Here is a 19,384-nt window from a genome sequence, read left to right on the forward strand (position 1 = left end):
CGGGAACAGTGGTGAGTTTGAGGTGAAGATGGGAGTGCATCAGGGGTCGGTACTAAGTCCACTATTATTTGAAGCTGTGATGGAGGTGCTGGCTCAGAACGTAAAGGAGGGTTTACCGTGGGAGTTGTTGCATGCAGATGATCTGGTGTTGATTGCGGAAAGTATGGATGGACTGAAGGAAAAGATGAACAAGTGGAAGGAATGTATGGAGACAAAAGGTCTGAAGGTGAATATAGGAAAGACGAAGGTGATGGCAAGTGGTAAAGCATGTGGTGAGGTGGAAAGAACTGGGAAGTGGCCATGTGCTGTGTGCAGGAAGGGTGTCGGAGTGAACTCCATTCAATGCACAATGTGCGCTGATTGGGTTCATCAAAAAAGTAGTGGTCTGAGAGGGTCATTAACCAGTGTGGCAGCTACATTCAAATGTAAGGTGTGCACAGAGGGAGCTGCAGATGGAGAAAATGTTGTTGGATCTTGGAGACGGCGTGAAGCTGGAAGGTGTGAAAACATTTTGCTACCTCGGAGACATACTGAATGGAGAAGGTGGATCAGACACGGCAACGGTTGCTGGAGTGAGATGTGCATGGAAGAAGTTTCGGGAACTGAGTGGCGTGATGATGAGGAGGGGAGTGTCGTTGAAGCTGAAGGGAAAGGTGTATGCTGCATGTGTGAGAACTGTTATGATTTATGGGAGCGAGACATGGGTCATGAATGTAGAGCAGCAACGAAGGCTGGAAAGGGTGGAAATGCGAATGGTTCGGTGGATGTGCGGCGTATCGTTGAGAGAGAGGAAGACAAATGATGAATTGCGAAAGATGATGGGAATAGAGCCTGTGATTGATGCTGTGAAGAGGAACAGGTTGAGATGGTTTGGTCATGTGTTGAGGAAGGATGAAAGTGACTGGTTGAGAAGAGTGATGGAAATGAATGTAGAAGGAAGTAGAGGACGGGGAAGACCGAGAAAGACTTGGTTAAAGATCGTGGAAGAAGAAATGCGGGCAAGGGGGTTAACAAGGAGAGATGCAGAAAATAGGGCAAAATGGAGAAGATTGTCATGGGGACCGCAAGGCTAACCCCCGCTGTAGCAGGGAAAATGGCCTTAAAATGCATGTTGTTGTTGTTTGTTGTTCTGAAGCCATTCCTGTGTTGCTTTTGCAGAGTGCTTGGGGTCATTGTCCTGTTGGAATGAAAATCTTCGCTGCAGTCCAAGGTCTTTTGCACTTTGAAGCAGATTCTCCTCAAGGATTTGCCTGTATTTAGCTCCATTTGTATTTTGGATTATTTTTTTTCTCAGTACCTGCTGCTGAAAAGCATCCCCATAGCATGATGCTGCCACCACCATGCTTCACAATAGGGATGTTGTTAGATGGGTGATGAGCTGTGCTCGGTTTCCATCAGACTTAGCGCTTTGCATTCAAGCAAAATAGTTCAATTGTTGTGTCATCAAACCACAGAAACTTTGGCCTCATGCTTTTAATTTCACATGCCTTTTTGGCACAACCTGCACCAAAAATCCGGTCACAGGCTGGTAATCTGGGTAATCGGGTAATCTGGGAAACACACATTTAATGCGCTATTAAAAAATTAACTGTACTCTTATCTACGTCAGTCACCCTCCTCACGGTTATATCAGAATGAGCCGATTTGTCACACGGTCACGGATTGCTTAACCCAAATATGGGGCCATTCAAAAATTATGTCACGCTTTTTTGTTTAGTAATTTACATAACGCAGCACTTGATTACCGTGCATTCAGATGGGCTTGATTAAACTTTACTATTATTTGACATACGATTCGATTTTTCAGGGAATACCAATCGACCCAGGCAAAGCCAATGGAAATCTGATGCAACAAACCCAGGAAGTGTATAATCAGCAGAGTGCTACAGGCCTAATGTGTTAGGCCCACCAGAAAACCAAGATGGCGGCCATATTTGTGTCGGTGATATGGTGGGTGGCGTCAAGCAACAGACATGGGTGTGGTCCGGCAGCTGTCCGACCAATGGGTGGACATTTAAAAAATTGACCAACAATAACAATTCAAGGCTCTTGTAGACCTTGCAGGTCTTGCAGGTAAAAAGAAAACATGGTCTGAGAAAATTGATGTACTTTTTGGTTACTCCTGTTACATTACTCTTAACAGGTATGAGAATGAGAGCATACCATCAGATGTTCAACATGACCAAGTACCACTAAAGTACTATTTGTTTCGGCGTGTTAAAGTAACAAAAACTCTCAAAATACATATTAGAGTGAAGTATTGCTTATTTAATGATTAACAGGACAGGACTAAACTTTGTCAATTTTTGAGAGTTGTTTTCAGTCAAAACATCTTTTCACTTAGAAATCCCAATTTCTCAAAAACTTCCAATAGGAGTGGTAATCTAATGTTTTTTTCAAGGTACTTTAGGGTACTTGCAATAATAATAAAAAGTAATTTCGTAAAATATCATATTTCAAGTTTTCAAAGTCCATGGTTTTGTGGAATTTCCCATTTGAACATTTCATCCTGAAATGAAGAGACATGTTCAGATATAAACACAAAATACACAAACTTGAAAAATGGACTTCTACCACACTCCAGGAGCACTCGACATCAACAGGACTTACAAGGAAGACGAAGTTGAAGACACAGAGCAGGTATTTGAGGCAAACCATTCCACAAGTGTCTTTCTCCTTCTCATCAAAGGTTTTTGAGTCAGACATGTTGAGACCTGGATGAGGAGACAAAATGTTCAAGTTCTTTACAAGAATCCAGTTTTCAGAAAAAGGTAACAAAAACATTTTTGGCAAAATGCTGTTTAAATGAGAACGGACTTCAGGAAAACAAGAAGCGAACTAGAAGGGCACTCGGTAGTGCGCATACCTCCGCCAGGCTCACAAGTTTGTTTTGAATCCCATTGATAGGGCGGATCTGGATTCGGACCTGAACCAAAATCTAATAGACGATCTTGTCACCTAACCAACTCATCCACCAAGTGTAGTCATAACTCGTCCACAAATTTTATAAATATAATGTTATATATCGTTTTGGCCCCATCTCTGAATGGTGAAAAATCACTTCAAAAATTAAATAATTCTCGGATCCGAATCCATATTCAGATCTCCACCAGAATCTAATCGATTCGTCCTCGTCACACACCCAATCTGTCCACCAAGCTTCCTCCAAATCCGTCCATAACTTTTTGAGATATCCTGCTATATATCATTTTTAGCCCAATCTCTCAATGGTGAAGAATCACTTTAAAATTCTACTAGCCGGATCTGGATCTTCACCAAAGTGTAATCATTTCGTCATTGACACATGCACTACCTCTCTGCCAAATTTCATCAGAATCCATCCTCAACTTTTTGAGATATCTTGTTCACAGACAAACAGACAGACAGGGGTGAAAACATAACCTCCATCCACCTTCGGTGGCAGAGGTAATGATTACAACATTGAAGACATAATACAACCATTTTGTGATACACAGAAATGTAAAAGGAAATCAAAACCCATAACGTGTCTTCTCAGTGATAACACGGATGACATACCTTCACCCCAAGATTTATATAAATCAAAAAAGAACCTCGTTAGCTTTGATGATTGTGTTAATGAGAGAAACCAAATGGTTATGGATAGCTACTACACAAGAGGGAGACATTCTTCTTGCAATTTTATTTATCGTAGTCAATCCTACTTTCAACTCCCTCGTCGCTCAATAAGAAACAATGCCAATACTTTTATTTTATTCAAGTTAAATCCAATAAATATTGTTGTGGTTTTGCAATAAAGGACACCCCACGCCCCCCTAGTTAATTACACGACAACATGTAGCCTGCATTAGTCAGTTATTTCTTATTAAATGTAAAGATAAGCTCCCTTCCCATTGTGCAGTAATTAAAGCAAATATGCGTCGAGTTTAGGCAGGTTTTCAAACCTTTGTATAGTTGAAGGAAGACGCCGATTCATGTGCAAGGAGGCGTGGCTACAAGCACAGTCCGTGATCAACTGAGACTGTGGTAGGCGTGGCTAAAAGAACGGCCCACATCACCAGCAAGCAGCCAATGAGGTCGTGGACACGTAAAAGACCAATGAGAGATTGTGGACACGCAAACAACCAATGAGAGATCATGGACACTTCCCGAGCAAACTTCGCGAGCAATCTACCAGTGTTGCCTCGGCCAATGGGAGGCCGTGGAACATTCTAGGGAGCTTTTCCACCCGAAATAAACCCATGCCCATCGCACTTCGAGTTCTCTCTACTCTCGCTCGCTGCCCTCTCGTTGTGGTATTTCAAACTGGCTGTCCTCTGTGCTGGTTCGTCCTTCCTGCGCTCGACCTTCGTTCCTCGTGGTGCTTCATCGAGCTGGGTCGTCGCCTGCGCTGAATCGTTCCCCGACAGGGATCGTCGTTAGTGCTGACTTTGAAGCGGCGGTTCGTCCTTCGGACCTTCCTTCATCCAAGCTGTACGTCCGGATCAATCCGCGCGCTGCGTGCAGAAGCAGCCACCCTCGAGTCCGCGTCAGCACATCGATCGGTACGAGTTTAACCTGTGCGATTCATTCCCAGTGTGTGTGTGTGTGTGTGTGTGTGTGTGTGTGTGTGTGTGTGTGTGTGTGTGTGTGTGTGTGTGTGTGTGTAAGGCACCTGTCGGGGTTTAGATAGGTAAGAATTGATGTCTGCCTCTCGCCCTTTTTCTGTGAATTATAAATAAAAGACGTGTACATTTTTGTTTCTTTTCATCCTGTTCGTGTACGTCTTTTCCCCCATTGGCCAAGCATAGTCCGAACCAAAGTTGACTTTCATTAGGTCCAGAAATCACGCAGCATAACCGTGATTCACACCAGCACAAAAAAAGCTCGGCGCACTCGATTGGAATAAGGTGTTAAATCGTGAGGGGGTTCATTTCCCCGTCTTTCTAACCACGTGGTATTGAAGGTATTTGGGTAGTGACCAATAACCCTTCACCCAAGGTTTGGGGGATTGGCATTTGAAGTTGCTTAGCAACTCGCCGGACGCGAGCTTCGTCGCGGCCGACGACCCCGCATCTGAGGGGAACCGGGCACTTCACACCCCCTCCCCCCCCCCCCCCCACCACCCTTAGTACGTCGACAGACCCGGGATCCACAACAATATAAATAATTTTTGGAGAGATAAATGTTCTACGTTATGTAGTAAAAAGGAATTTGAGGAGTATATGGAACATACAACTGGAAGATATAAATCCTTTGTTGTGAAACAAGATGAGATATTAAATGATATTTCATCATTAAATAGCAAAACCTTTTTACCAACAAGATTTAACACTGCCGTTTCTATGAGACTCACTATGGTTTTTAAATACGCTGAATATTCATTGTTTTGAAGAGCCTTCACAACATAATCAGGCTGATTTACCTTTTCAAGTTGTTGGAATAATCCATCATCATCAACAACAACACAACAACAACATGCATTTTAAGGCCATTTTCCCTGCTAGAGCGGGGGTTAGCCTTGCGGTCCCCATGACAATCTTCTCCATTTTGCCCTATTTTCTGCATCTCTCCTTGTTAACCCCCTTGCCCGCATTTCTTCTTCCACCATCTTTAGCCAAGTCTTTCTCGGTCTTCCCCGTCCTCTACTTCCTTCTACATTAACTTCCATCACTCTTCTCAACCAGTCACTTTCATCCTTCCTCAATACATGACCAAACCATCTCAACCTGTTCCTCTTCACAGCATCAATCACAGGCAATATTCCCATCATCTTTCGCAATTCATCATTTGTCTTCCTCTCTCTCAACGATACTCCGCACATCCATCGAACCATTCGCATTTCCACCCTTTCCAGCCTTCGTTGCTGCTCTACGTTCATTACCCATGTCTCGCTCCCATAAATCATAACACTTCTCACACATGCAGCATACACCTTTCCCTTCAGCTTCAGCGACACTCTCCTCCTCATCAGCACGCCACTCAGTTCCCGAAACTTCCTCCATGCACATCTCACTCGAGCAACCGTTGCCGAGTCTGATCCACCTTCTCCATTCAGCATGTCTCCGAGGTAGCAAAATGTTTTCACACCTTCCAGCTTCACGCCGTCTCCAAGATCCAACTCAACATTTCCTCCATCTGCAGCTCCCTCTGCACACACCTTACATTTGAATGTAGCTGCCACACTGGTAAATGACCCTCTCAGACCACTACATTTTTGATGAACCCACTCAGCACACATTGTACATTGAATGGAGTTCACTCCGACACCCTTCCTGCACACAGCACACGGCCACTTCCCAGTTCTTTCCACCTCACCACATGCTTTACCACTTGCCATCACCTTTGTCTTTCCGATATTCACCTTCAGACCTTTTGTCTCCATGTCTCCATCATCATCATCATATTAAAATTCTCCTATATCCTCTAAGTCTAAGTCTTGCTCTGTCATTTGACGAAAATATTTTAGCATTTGAAGTTTTCCAGGAATGTGGTCTATCGTGGGAATTCCAGAATCGTCCATTACTTTTGTTAAGTTTTTAAAAGCGGTTTTGAAAATTTCTCATTTTCTTTGAAACGCTTGTTCACCTGTTAGTTTCTGTCTGCGTCTCTTCTTTATGTATTCCTGTTGCTTTACAACTTTTGAAACGAACTCCTGATGTTCTTTAAACCTTCATACTCTTTCTTGCGTGTTCATTTTCTGTATTTATTTATTGGAAAATATCATTTAATATCTCATCTTGTTTATGACAAAGATAATCTTAATAATAATAAGATAATAATAATAAGAGATAATAATAATAACTAGAACTGCCACTTTAAAACTGCTGGCAGTGATGACCGGTTTACTCGCACCCACTTTTGATGCAACCCCACTTGTGATACAACCCCACTTTCATTGGACATGCTTTGACACAACCCCCTTGGATACAACCCAGACACACACACACACACACACACACATACACACACACACACACACACACACACACACACCCCCCTACCCCCTCCCACACACACACCCACACCCCTTCCCCCCACATGCACTCCCTTCCAAACACACACACACACACACACACACACACATCCCTCTCCCCCCACACACACACACACATCCCCCACACACACACACACACACACACACACACACACACACACACACACACACACACACACACACACACACACACACACACACACACACACACACACACACACACACACACACACACACACACATCCCCCCTAACCCCACCCTACACCCCTACCCCCAAACACCCACACACACACACACGTCAATCCATGCACTGATTGCAGAAAAAGCCATTTTAAAAAGAAAATTAACCTGAAATTGCAGACAGAATTATTTATTTTATCTGAGAAGCTAAACGCTTCTTCTTCTTCTTCAGGCGCTCATAACTTTGAGTGAAATACGATCGAGTTAAAAATAGTCAGAATTGGAGCAAATCTGTTTCATTCGTTTGTTAATATGCCTCACCTATTGATAATTCTGCAATTGGAATTTCATTTGTTGTTGAAATGACCGCGGGAGATCGCGTTATCGTGAGCACGTTATGGAAAGACAAAATGGTGTGTTTCTTCTTCTTTGAACAATAAAGACTTATAGCTTCGCGACCGTACATCCAATCATCTTGAAATTTTGCACACTTGTTACTCTTCATGACTTCTACTACAGTGTGAAGTTTCACGTCGATCAATAAAGCGATTCAAGAGATATCCATTTTTAAAAAAAAAATCGTTTAATTAACGATATCTGCCAACCCACGTGACCTATCGCAAATTCTAAAATGACATTTTAGTAGACTGACATGCTGAACAGACCTGTGAAGTTTCTCCTCGATTGGATCAAAAATGAGGGAGGAGCTACGTTTTAAAGGTTCATGCTTTAAACCGTCATAACTCTGAAACCATGTGTCGGATGACGTCGCCCTCGCTGACTTTTTTGTTCGTCATGGGCATGCGATTCTGCGTGCAAAGATTGGCCTCGATCTGTTCAGCCGTTGCAGAGAAAAAGGGGTTTTCGTGTTTTCACGAAAAACAAGATGGCGGCCGAACCACGTGACCTGCGACGTCATAATTACCATTAAAATATTCTACAGACCGAGTCCCTCCTATGGTGAAAATTTTATCTCAATCGGCCCTATTATTGCAGAGAAAATGTTTTTTAAAGGAAATTAAAACTGAAAATGGCAAAAGCACTGGGAGATGTGGCCTGGGAGGACAAAATGGTGTGTTTGTTCTTCTTTCAACAATAAAGACTTTAGCTTCGCGACCGTACATCCAATCATCTTAAAATTTTGCACACTTGTTCCACCCGATGAGAGCTACATTGTATTAAAAAGTCAAGTCGATCCATGCAGTGGTTCAAGAGTTACAAGCTTTTTAAAATTTAACTTCCATTATTTATTGCGGCCAAACCATGTGACTTAAAAAAACGTCTCAAGTAACGATTAAACATCCCCCCATGAGGAACATTTGTGTAAAGTTTCCACTCGATACCTCCACAAATTATGGAGGTGATTCCATTTCTAGTTTGAGATTTTAAAACGTCATAACTCTGAAACCACGTGTCGGATGACGTCGTGCTCGCTGAATTTTTGTTTGTCATGGGTATGCGAATATGCATGCCAAGTTTGGGCTCGATCCGTTCAGCCGTTGCGGAGAAAAAGGGTTTTTTGTGTTTTTTCACGGAAAACAAGATGGCGGCCGAACCATGTGACGTATGACTTCGAAAATTTTCGCATTCTGAGTTTTTTTTAACTAAGCATCTGGGGGAAAAATCTCTTTTTCGGGGGAGAAAAACTGTGTTTGACGAATTCTAACCTCTTAACGTTAGCATTTTTGATATACTCAATACACATGTTTTTTGTTCCCATTGCAGAGTTCTTTAGAATGAGCCATTCCTCAAATTTTTCCATTGAGCCGTTTCGGAGATACAGAGGGGCAAAGTTGAAGGTGTTTTACAAGATGGCGCCCATACCACGTGACATATGACGTCATCATTAGCATTAAAAAATTCTACGAGCCTAGCCGATCATTTGATGAAAATTTCCTGTCAATCCGACCAGCGGTTGCTGAGAAACTTAATTATGAAGTTTTCGGAGGTGCAAAATAGGGTGGAAGAATAATAATAAGAAAAACTCTAGCAGTAATAATAGGTTACTCTCCATTTCATGGAGAGTAAACCTAATAATAATAATGAGAGATGCAGAAAATAGGGCAAGATGGAGAAGATTGTCATGGGGACCGCAAGGCTAACCCCCGCTCTAGCAGGGAAAATGGCCTTAAAATGCATGTTGTTGTTGTTGTTTGTTGTGTAAATTTTCATTCACCAAAACTGGTCAAAACAAAGCCCCACTCATAAATGATTTTTTTTCTGGAAAATGTGATAGTGTTCGTTTGTATATTGGAACACAAGAAGTTGAAACGGTTGATCATGTCTCTGTTACATCTGAAATGTTGAAATTTACACTATATTCATTCAGTGATAGAATGGGTTTGGGTTCTGCCAAAGGTTTTGTCCCTGACATGGCAACGGGAACAAACATAGACCCCAGTTATAATCAAAGAAATTAAATGTATAACAATGAGTTAAAAATCAGAAAATAGTTTTACCATGGCAGTTCCCCTTAAAGGTATATTTGGATTTTGTGATTATGATAAAGTTCTGTATCGACTTCAAATTAGATTTCAACTACAAAGGAATGATAATGAAAATAGATTGCTTTTTGGCACTGCTCATGCTTTCGTCGCTCAGAATAAATTTGTTATTGATGAAATGAGTTGGTATATCAGTGAATATACTCCTAATTTAAGACGGAAGCGATGTTGAATAGAAGACTTAACTGAAAGAAACCTCTCAATGTATCATACCTTAAAAGATTATGTCAACACGTTAAACTGCTCCAAACCACTCACACGTGGAATTTGGGTGTTCTGGAAGGAAAGCCACGATACCTATGGCTCATTTTTAGTTCACCTGGAACACAAGTTCCGGGGAGCTTATGCGATGGTGTGTCATCCGTCCGTCAGTCCGTAAACACTTGCAACTTCTTACCTGAAACCGCTAATGGGATTATCGAGAAACTTGGCAAAAATGATGCTTGGTATGTTGTAACTAAAGTTTGTTCACAGCATTAAAATAATCGGGGTTTCAGGGGGTCTACCGGGGGTCAAAGCGAGTCCAGGTTTGACCCACCAAAATAGGTGTTTGCTTTCTTCTCTGAAACTACACACACAATTTCAATTAAACTTGACCACAGCCTACACCACCCGCAGTGTACCAAAGTTTGTTGACGGCATTAAAAAAAAAAAAACTAGCAGAAATAATAGGTTACTCTCCATTTCATGGAGAGTAAACCTAATAATCAGGCCCTGAGGGGTATACGGGGGGGTTGCCCCCCTAAAATATATATTTGCTTTCTTCTCAGAAACTACAAATACAATTCTGATGAAATTTAACATTCCATTCTTCACCAGAGAAGTACCAACGTTTGGTCCCGGAATTTAAAAAGTCTGAGTCTAGGGCACTTTATGCGGAAGGCGGGGGGAGGGTGGGGGGGGGGGGTTGCCCCCCGGAATAGGTATTTACTTTCTTCTCAGAAACTACACACGCAGTTCTGATGAAACTTGACCACAACCATAGTGACCCATGCTGTACTAAAGCTTGTTCATGACATTAAATAATAATAAAAATAATTAATTATCGGCCCATATGGGGCTCTATTGGGGGTTGACCCCACCCCCAATGGGTATTTGCTTTCTTCTCAGAAACCACACACACGATTTTGATGAAGCCTGACCACCACCTTCATCACCGAGAATGTACCAATGTTTGTTCATGGCATTAGAAAAATTGGGGTCTGGGGACTTATACGAGGTGGGGGGGGGGGGGGAAGTGTGGGACGTGGGTGGATACTGTTTAAAATACCTTTAGTCAGTGTAGTATACTGCTTTATTCTACCAGGTGAGCACCAAGGAGTATTGCCCTATTTTTAAAGAAAACAGATGGACATAATGTTTGTGATAAAAATAATTAATGCTTTGAGTGATAATGCTGAGGTGAAACAACTTCGGGTTTCTCTGGATGGAACATTTTACCCACAAGATAGATATGAAATTGATTGGGGAAAAAATGATTATGCCGAAGTGTACGAGTCTTACCAAAAGGTGTGTGAAAGCAACGGTAATAAAGATGCCATTTTGGATATGGTTGTGTTAAAAAAATTTTTTTTATACAATCTACGCAATTGACCTGAGTTCTCCAAAGGAAACTATAAAGTCTAAGAGAGTGGATACTTCCCCATGCATTGAAAGGGGGGGGGGGGGGAGGGGCGGAGGAGGGAAGAGTGAAGAAGTTGATACAAATCGTCTGCTTTTGGAAGAAACAGAATTACAGATTAATACAGATAATGGTGTTATGATTAATATCACATAGGCGCTTGCGCTTCGTAGCTGATGCTAGATTTTTCTTGGAAATAAATGTGTAGTAAAGTACCAACTAGGGTATATGTTAATCAAATCAATCTTAACAAGTTTGAATTTGATCACTTCAGCCGTTCTCAAGTTATAGACCTATTACAGTCTTTGACCTTTAACTTATGACCCCAAAATATAATAAGTTAATCTTTACATCATTATACATACCTGTGCCAAGTTTGACTAAGATTCCTTTAGCCGTTCTTAAGTTATCGCGGTAACGAAAACCTATCACGGACGGACAGACAACTTGAAAACATAATGCCTCCGTCGACGAAAAAAAAAAGCAAAATGTCAACGGGCCATCTACTTATTACATACCAACGAGGGACGGGGAGAGTGGAGATTTGAGTGGAGATTGGTGTCAAGAGGGGTGGGGGGAAAGGTGGGAGGAGGTGAGGTTATTGTGCAGTAATGTTCGAGTTTACGGTTCAGCAAATAGTTAACCATTTCAGTGACCATCGGGTACTCTGCACTTTCCTGAATTGTGGCGACACCAAAGGTCACGCAGGGTCATGGCCGTTTGAGCATTTTTCATGGAATCTCACACAAGATGGAAAAAGGTCGATTTAAGAATGGCCCTTCAGCTTTCAGATAATCCACATGTCAGATAAATCATAACACACACACACACACACCTTCTACTGTGCAAGGCTACCTTTGGTACGAAGAACCCACTCTTGGTTCCGCTAAGAGCAGAGTGAACATGAGAAGCAAACAAAGGGCCATCATGATACCTGCAGTGTATATGACATTTACTCGTGCCACCGAGGATGCTCTTTAGAATCAAACATTCAGAACACGATGTTCACAATGCGTCTTTGCATGTAATCGACTCCAATCAAAAAAGTTAATCAAATGTGCACCTTCACAGGAAAATAAAAACAGCTTCCGATCCACAACCGGGCCGTCAACCCCATAGGACGGGCCGGAGTTTGGGACGGCGATGGAATGCTCATCTGGGAACACATCGGTGGTCTCCAGGGATACCACATACCAGGTTTATCAAAAGGCCCAAAACAAGCAGGAAAGGAGGCACAGTAGCCTGTGTACAAATGCTCGGGTTTGTTTCGCTGGATGGTAGCCAGATGTCCCCTAGCACCGCACCATTGGTGTTTACGCCATTGCCATTTTTGGACAAGCCATACAAAGTGTACAGTCCAGGCCTGGACAGTTTTCTGTTATAAATCAGATACCAGTCAGGTTTATACGATCACGCAGTGGCATGGTTCACATTAGCCAACAGTGGAAATCGATCTTTTATCAAGCTCAACTTGGTTTGTGTGTTAGGCCGTTCCAGAAAGGATTGAAAAGTGAAACGCAATGAGTCAATCACCAACAGGGCCAGACAAGGTGTGGCAGGCAGGTATGTCCGTCCCTACACGTCATTATTAAGGCAAGTGGGTTTACACCGATAATCCGTTAACTACAACAACTTGAAGCGAACAAAACTGTAATCTCACCGACCCTGACACGGTCGATTCACTGGCACAAGCTCTTTCCCAATGCTTACAAACTTAAACGCCTGATACACAAATAAAACAATTCCTTCAGTCAACAAAAATCAATTCAAAAAGGTCCTCTTGAAAATCTTACTACCTACACCACCGAAGGTGGACGGAGTCATGCTGGCACCCCAGTCTGTTTGTCTGTTTGTCTGTTTGTGTGCAGGATATCTCAACAGGTTGCAGATGGATTCGGTTGAAATTTGGTGGAAAGGTTGGGTGTGTGACGAGGACAGATAGATTCGATTTTGGTGAAGATCCGAATCTGGATCCGGATAGCAGAATTTCTTTATTTATAAAGTGATTCTTCATCATCAATTAAGCCTGGTGTTGGCATAATGGTCAACGTGGCTGCCTCAAGATCCTAAGGTCTTGAGTTCAAGCCCCTTTCATGCCGTTGAACGCCAGGCGGGTCGAGTCAGCTTGTCTTCCTTTCAAGGTCGGCAATATGAATACCAGCTAGCTGGTAACAGAGAAAGTGCATCAGTGGCACGCTTTTAATGCATTTTCATTGACTTTCTTGGAGTACCTCAATAATCATACTAAAATATGCAATTTGTTGTCCGTCTGTCTGACGATTTTTGACCGCGATACATTCGGTCGTTACTTATCCAATCTCAACCAAATTTGACAGGAGGACCAAGGGTCACACAATGAAGGTTGTACCAAATTCATTTCCTCCCCTCCCTAAGGGTTGCGTGTTGAGGTGTATATCTGTGGTAAGATAGCTTTAACGTGACGTTTTTCCAAGGACACTTCTAATAACAAAAGCATAATATTAATGTTATTACAAAACAATATGAATACTAACAATATCCCACCTCCCCATTGGGCGTTTCCTCCTTGAAGAAATGCCGAGTTAATGTTTATAAATAGCTTATTGCGCCGTTCTCGTGGGAGCACCGGCCCCTACGAGAAGTAAACATAGCGGCAACACCCCTGGTCGAATAAACACCCCTGAAAGCTCACCTGGCAGAATAAACAGTATACTGCACCGACTAAAGATATTTTAAACCAATTTCAATGGTTACTAGAAGACAGCGCAGCATGTAGAATCATACTAACATAATCATAAGACTTTAAACAAACAAACACCTATTTTGGGGGGCAACCCCAATACCTCCCCCACCCCCACATCCTGTATACCTCCTCAGACCCCAATTTTTCTAATGCCTTGAACAAACTGGTACATCATGGGTGATGAAGGTTGTGGTGAAGTTTCATTGAAATAGTGTGTGTAGGTTCTGAGAAGAAAGCAATAACCTATTTTGGGGGATCAAACCTGGATCTGCCTTGACACCCGGTAAACCCCCTCAAGCCCTGATCTTTTTTTAATGCCGTGCACAAACTTTAGTCACAACACAACAGATATCATTTGTGCCAAGTTTGGTCACAATCCCTTCAGCGGTTTTGGAGAAGAAGTTGCAAGTGTTTACGGACGGATGACGCATTATCGCATAAGCTCCCCTGAACTTTGTTCCAGGAGAGCTAAAAAATATCATCAACCACATATGATTACCTTTTTAAACAGTCGCTGATGCTGTTTAACATGAAACTGAAACAAATTTGTAGGAATCCTGACATCCGTGAGGAAAAATTTGACTTACGGAACCGAGCGAAGGTCTAGTGCAATCTATATACCCCACAGGGGTCAACACCATGACCCCCCCTGCCGCTAACATGGCATTTTCCATAGCGGCCCTTTGAAAAAGTTGCTACTGCTGATTAACACTAAACTGAAAGGGAGGAAACTCAGGGTATGTTCAGTTACCAAGCACCTAGCTAGCACTTGCCAAGCAAGCCGTTCCTTATGAACGGTTTTGAATGGAGTGCTTGCTCAAATGCTTAAACCACGTGGCGAGCTCTCTACAAGAAACTTGGTAAATGAACACCCCCCCCCCCACCCCCTCCTCCTCCTCCTCCTCCTCCTCAATGTTATTGAGGCCTGATCTACGCCATGCAGATCTACTGCAATCAATACACTACCGGTCAAAAGTTTTAGAACACCTCAATTTTCCAGTTTTTATTGAAATTTAAGCAATTCAAGTCCAGTGAATAACCTGAAATGGTACAAACGTAAGCAGTAAACTGCTCGAGGTTAAAAAATAAAAAGAGTTTAGGTTAGCAAAAAAGGGAAAATAATGTAAATTGCAGTTATGTTGTAAAAAAGGCCTTCTTCAGGGAACAAGTAATGGGTTAACAACTTACAGCTGTTCTACAGCCTTGAAAGTAAATTAAGCCTTGAAAGTTGATGCAAACAATTCCTACAGATGTCCCAACCTCTGCTGATTACTCGATTACAAACACCCTGTCTGTATAAAAGCAGTATTGGAACAGACTGTTATTACACCCTCTGAAGCATTATTTGGACAATATTGCACTGCAGGAAGTAGTATATTGGAAACTGGAGGAAACTCTGACAGGAAGAGGTCTGGCAGACCCAAAGCCACAACAGAATCAGAAGACAAGTTTCTGAGTCAACAGCTTGCGCGATAGGTGGCTCACAGGACAACAGCTTCAAGCACAGCTTAACACTGGTTGAAGTAAGCAAGTCTCAGTTTCAACTGTGAAGAGAAGACTTCGAGCTGCAGGTTTGACAGGTCGAGTGGCAGTAAGAAAGCCATTGCTAAGATGGCAAAATAAGAAAAAGAGGCTTGCCTGGGCCATGAAGCCCCACGAGTGGACTAATGAAGGCTGGAAGAAGGTCTTATGGACCGATGAATCAAAATTTTAAATCTTTGGTTCATCACGCAGGGTTTTTGTACGCCGTCGAGGAGGCAAAAGGATGGTTCCTCAGTGTGTGACACCAACTGTCAAACATGGAGGGGGAAGCATGATGGTCTGGGGCTCTTTTGCTGGATCCAGAGTCGGTGACTTGCACAGAATGAATGGCACCCTGAACCAAAAGGGCGACCACAGCATTTTGCAGCGCCATGCAATACCCTCTAGTATACGCCTAGTTGGTCAGGGGTTCATCCTACAGCAAGATAATGACCCTAAACACACCTCCAGGCTATGTCAAAACTACCTTCGAGGAAAAGAAGAAGATGGTAGGCGTCAAGTCATGGAATGGCCAGCACAGTCTCCAGACCTAAACCCCATCGAGCTGGTTTGGGATGAACTGGACAGAAGGGTGAAAGCAAAGCAACCTACAAGTGCAACACATTTGTGGGAACTTCTGCAACAGTGTTGGGAAGAACTTCCCGAACAATATTTGATTTCCATTGTAGAAAGAATGCCACAAGTGTGTTCGGCGGTTATATCTGCAAAAGGTGGCTGCTTTGCTGAGTCAAAAATTTAAATTAAATTTTGTTAAACAAAATGATTCTATGATTTATTTTTTTATCTCCAATTGTTTATTTGCTCTATGCTTAATTTCAGAGTACATTGAGACATTAAACTGCTGGAGTTTCTTGTGATTTGGTTGATCGGAAGGTCGCAGAATCAGTTTTGGGCCTATAGTTCACTTGCTTGTCAGATTTGAATCCACCCAATAGCATCTGACTAACAGTGAGTACTTCTCTGTTAACGTGAGTGGTTCGTTTTTCAGTTTCTAGTGTTTCTGTTGGCCCCACCATAACCCATCTGATCATTGCGTGGAGTGCTGCTGGAACATCATCTGTGCTGCTAGTGACCTGTATAGCATCGGATGAGTTTTCCTGTTGGTGGAAGTTCTTGATAATTCTGCGCAATGCCTTTGCTGCTTTATAGATAATATTCAGATCGTCTACTTCACTTTCTATCATGGCAGACTGAACCATATCGGATTCGCATGCATCTGGGGAGTAAAGAACAGAAGGTTTTCTCCTGTCCTTTTGCCTAACAGACGTTACGTGTGGTAGTTCTAGAAGAATTCTCTCCTTGAGCCAGTGTCTACTATATGCAGGGAAGTGGTGCGCCAATGCATCTGTGCCACCAAGCAAGTTGATGTATGTTGTTTCAATATGTGCCATGGATAAGTATTGTTTATTCTGAGTTTGACAGTCGACAAGGCTAATCAACTCAATCAAACATGATGTTTGAAACGGATGACCTCTCTCTGTTGTTCCCTTGTTATCCTTGGTACGTAACACATGGAATACATTTGTTGTCCAACATGACTTGTGGTATTGAACATCGATTGCATGTGCATCAGTGGGTGAGATGGATGTGTTTAACCTAGTTTGCAGGGTGAGATTTCCAGACAGCTCCACAGCATCGTGTAATGCTTTCCCACCGTTTTCTGTTCTCAATGTGTACAATTTTTGCTCGTTATCTTCCTGGCAGAAAAAGCAATGTTCCTTAATGAATGGAGCTGTTGCAGAACGTGTAAACGGACTGGTGGTGGAAGTTGATGGTTCGTCCAGTTCTGTGCTTTTTCGCTTTTGTCCACGTTTTTTCTCTGTGTAGGAGCCGGCTGAAATGTGATATTGATGGCGGTCTTTGGCACGTTGTACCTTCTCTTTGTTGGTTGCATTTGAATAACAGATACGATGCCAAACTGCATTATTGAATTGCAGACTTTCACTTGTTTCATCCTTTAAGCGACTGTGAATTTTAACATATTTTCCATCATGGTAGGCTGCTCTATCATTAAGGGTTTGTAGCAAGTGTTCAAACGAGTCCGGTTTGGGCTGCTGGACAAGCGTTCCATATTTTGCTGAAGCGGTTTGACAAATTATGCAGTGCTGCCACTGTGTGGGCTGAGTCGTAACTTCACTCATCTTCTCTCAAGACCTGCAAATATATAAAACGACAACAGGTAAGTAATTGTGAGCTTCATGAGGTTTATTTTAAATGAACTATTAGGTCTGATATAATGACTTTCCATGTACATGAACTGAACATGTTGAAATGATCCCATTTATGACTATGACTGTACTGAGGCGAAACATCACTCAATGTGGTATACATATTCAGAAAAAAACATGTTTCCTGAAAGTGGCCATCTTGAAAATCCGCTGTAGGCTGCCACCTGGTATCCCAGGGTAGGTGTAGATTATTTTAGATGGCTTCATGTGATTCCTCATCCCCAAAAATGTGGGTATAGGTGTTGGAATCAGCACTCTAGGTGGTTCGGATGTTGAGATATCGCGAAAAATAGGTTTCCGATGGTGGCCATTTTGAAAATCCAATATGGCCGCCAAAGAAAAATTTGCGCAAATGGAAACATGGTTTTTCAGATTCCTGGTGCTATAAGCTTTCCAAAAATGTATAGGTTTGCTAATCTCCACAAAAAAAGAACGAAATTATAAATCTGAACATAATGAACCTGACTATGCGTAAATTTCAATAAAAACTGGAAAAAACGAGGTGTTCTAAAACTTTTGACCGGTAGTGTATAATCGCAGCGAGAAATGACCCTTCCTGCCACCCACGTGGGGAACGGGTGTAATAGTGTGTACTGTGTATTCAAAATCATCAAACAGGAGAATAGAACATGTGCTCAGTCACTTATCGGGCAAAACGTGACTTTCACTTCTGAGGCACGTCACAAGGAACCTGGACGCAGGAGGAAGTCATTAGGCCAATCAAAGCCTCATGCGCTATTAGTATTACCAACCTACGGTTGGTTTGTTGGTCCGTAACGGCGAATGTCAACGGAATTCCAGCATTGCACCTTGTGGAGGAGGCGGGGCAAGCGTGGACTGACCTCCGTGGCTCCATCGACAAATATGTATACTGTACAGAGTTACAATGTACAGTATTCACTTAACATACCATACCATATGTCCATGTCCTCACAATGGCACCGCGACACTCTTCTTAATGAAACGTACCACACACATGACGGCGTCTCGTGTTGAGAAGCAAATGTAATCCATGCACACCTGGGTTAAACACCGTTTGTGAAAGAACGTACGTACCGGGGATACTGTCGTGTCGGGGATACCGGAGAAACCTATTCGCACCTCAATGTCCAGACTCCAGAAAGAAACAGAGCTCCGCAACACGCCTACCGAAAATATACACGCCCACCACAAATAAACACGCCCATAACATAGGAACACGCCCACCGAAAACATACACGCCCATCGAAAATATACACGCCCACCACAAATTAACACGCCCACCACAAATAAACACGCCCATCACAAATATACACGCCCACCACATGTTGACACGCCCACCTCAGCCAGACCGATCCGACGGAGGGTTCAATGGACGGGCGCCCTCTATCGACGCCGCCATAGCTGGGTGGCGCCCGCTTCATTCGGCTTGTAGTCCATGGGCTGGACCCCAGATTATAGTCAATCGGTACCAACCAGAGGTACCAGATAAAAATATACTTTTATTAAAGCTTATTATCTGTGCTTTTCAAGTAACTTTGCTGGATCACTATAGCTTGTAGCTTTTTTTTTGCTGTCAAAATTGCTGTCAAACAGACATCTATCTATAATTCCAGTAATCTCTGTCTGTCTGTCTGTACGTCTGTACGTTTG

The 19,384-nt window shown here is 42.7% G+C and overlaps 1 protein-coding gene across 1 annotated transcript in view; it reads right to left on the minus strand.

The window, feature by feature from the left end:
* The window catches only part of CD151 (CD151 molecule (Raph blood group)), a 32,313-nt gene extending 13,390 nt beyond the window's left edge, over nucleotides 1-18,923 (minus strand). Inside the window, exons 1-2 of the mRNA XM_068124136.2 lie at nucleotides 18,809-18,923; nucleotides 2,611-2,714 (exon numbers count right to left, since the gene is read on the minus strand). Coding sequence (XP_067980237.1) covers nucleotides 2,611-2,706 — 96 coding nt within the window. The 5' untranslated portion in view covers nucleotides 2,707-2,714; nucleotides 18,809-18,923. The remainder of the gene's footprint in view (nucleotides 1-2,610; nucleotides 2,715-18,808) is intronic.
* Between the last annotated feature and the right edge of the window lie 461 nt (nucleotides 18,924-19,384).

The sequence above is a fragment of the Myxine glutinosa genome, chromosome 8 (assembly GCF_964187855.1).
Source record: "Myxine glutinosa chromosome 8, kmMyxGlut1.1, whole genome shotgun sequence".
In the NCBI taxonomy this organism is placed as follows: Eukaryota; Metazoa; Chordata; class Myxini; order Myxiniformes; family Myxinidae; genus Myxine; species Myxine glutinosa.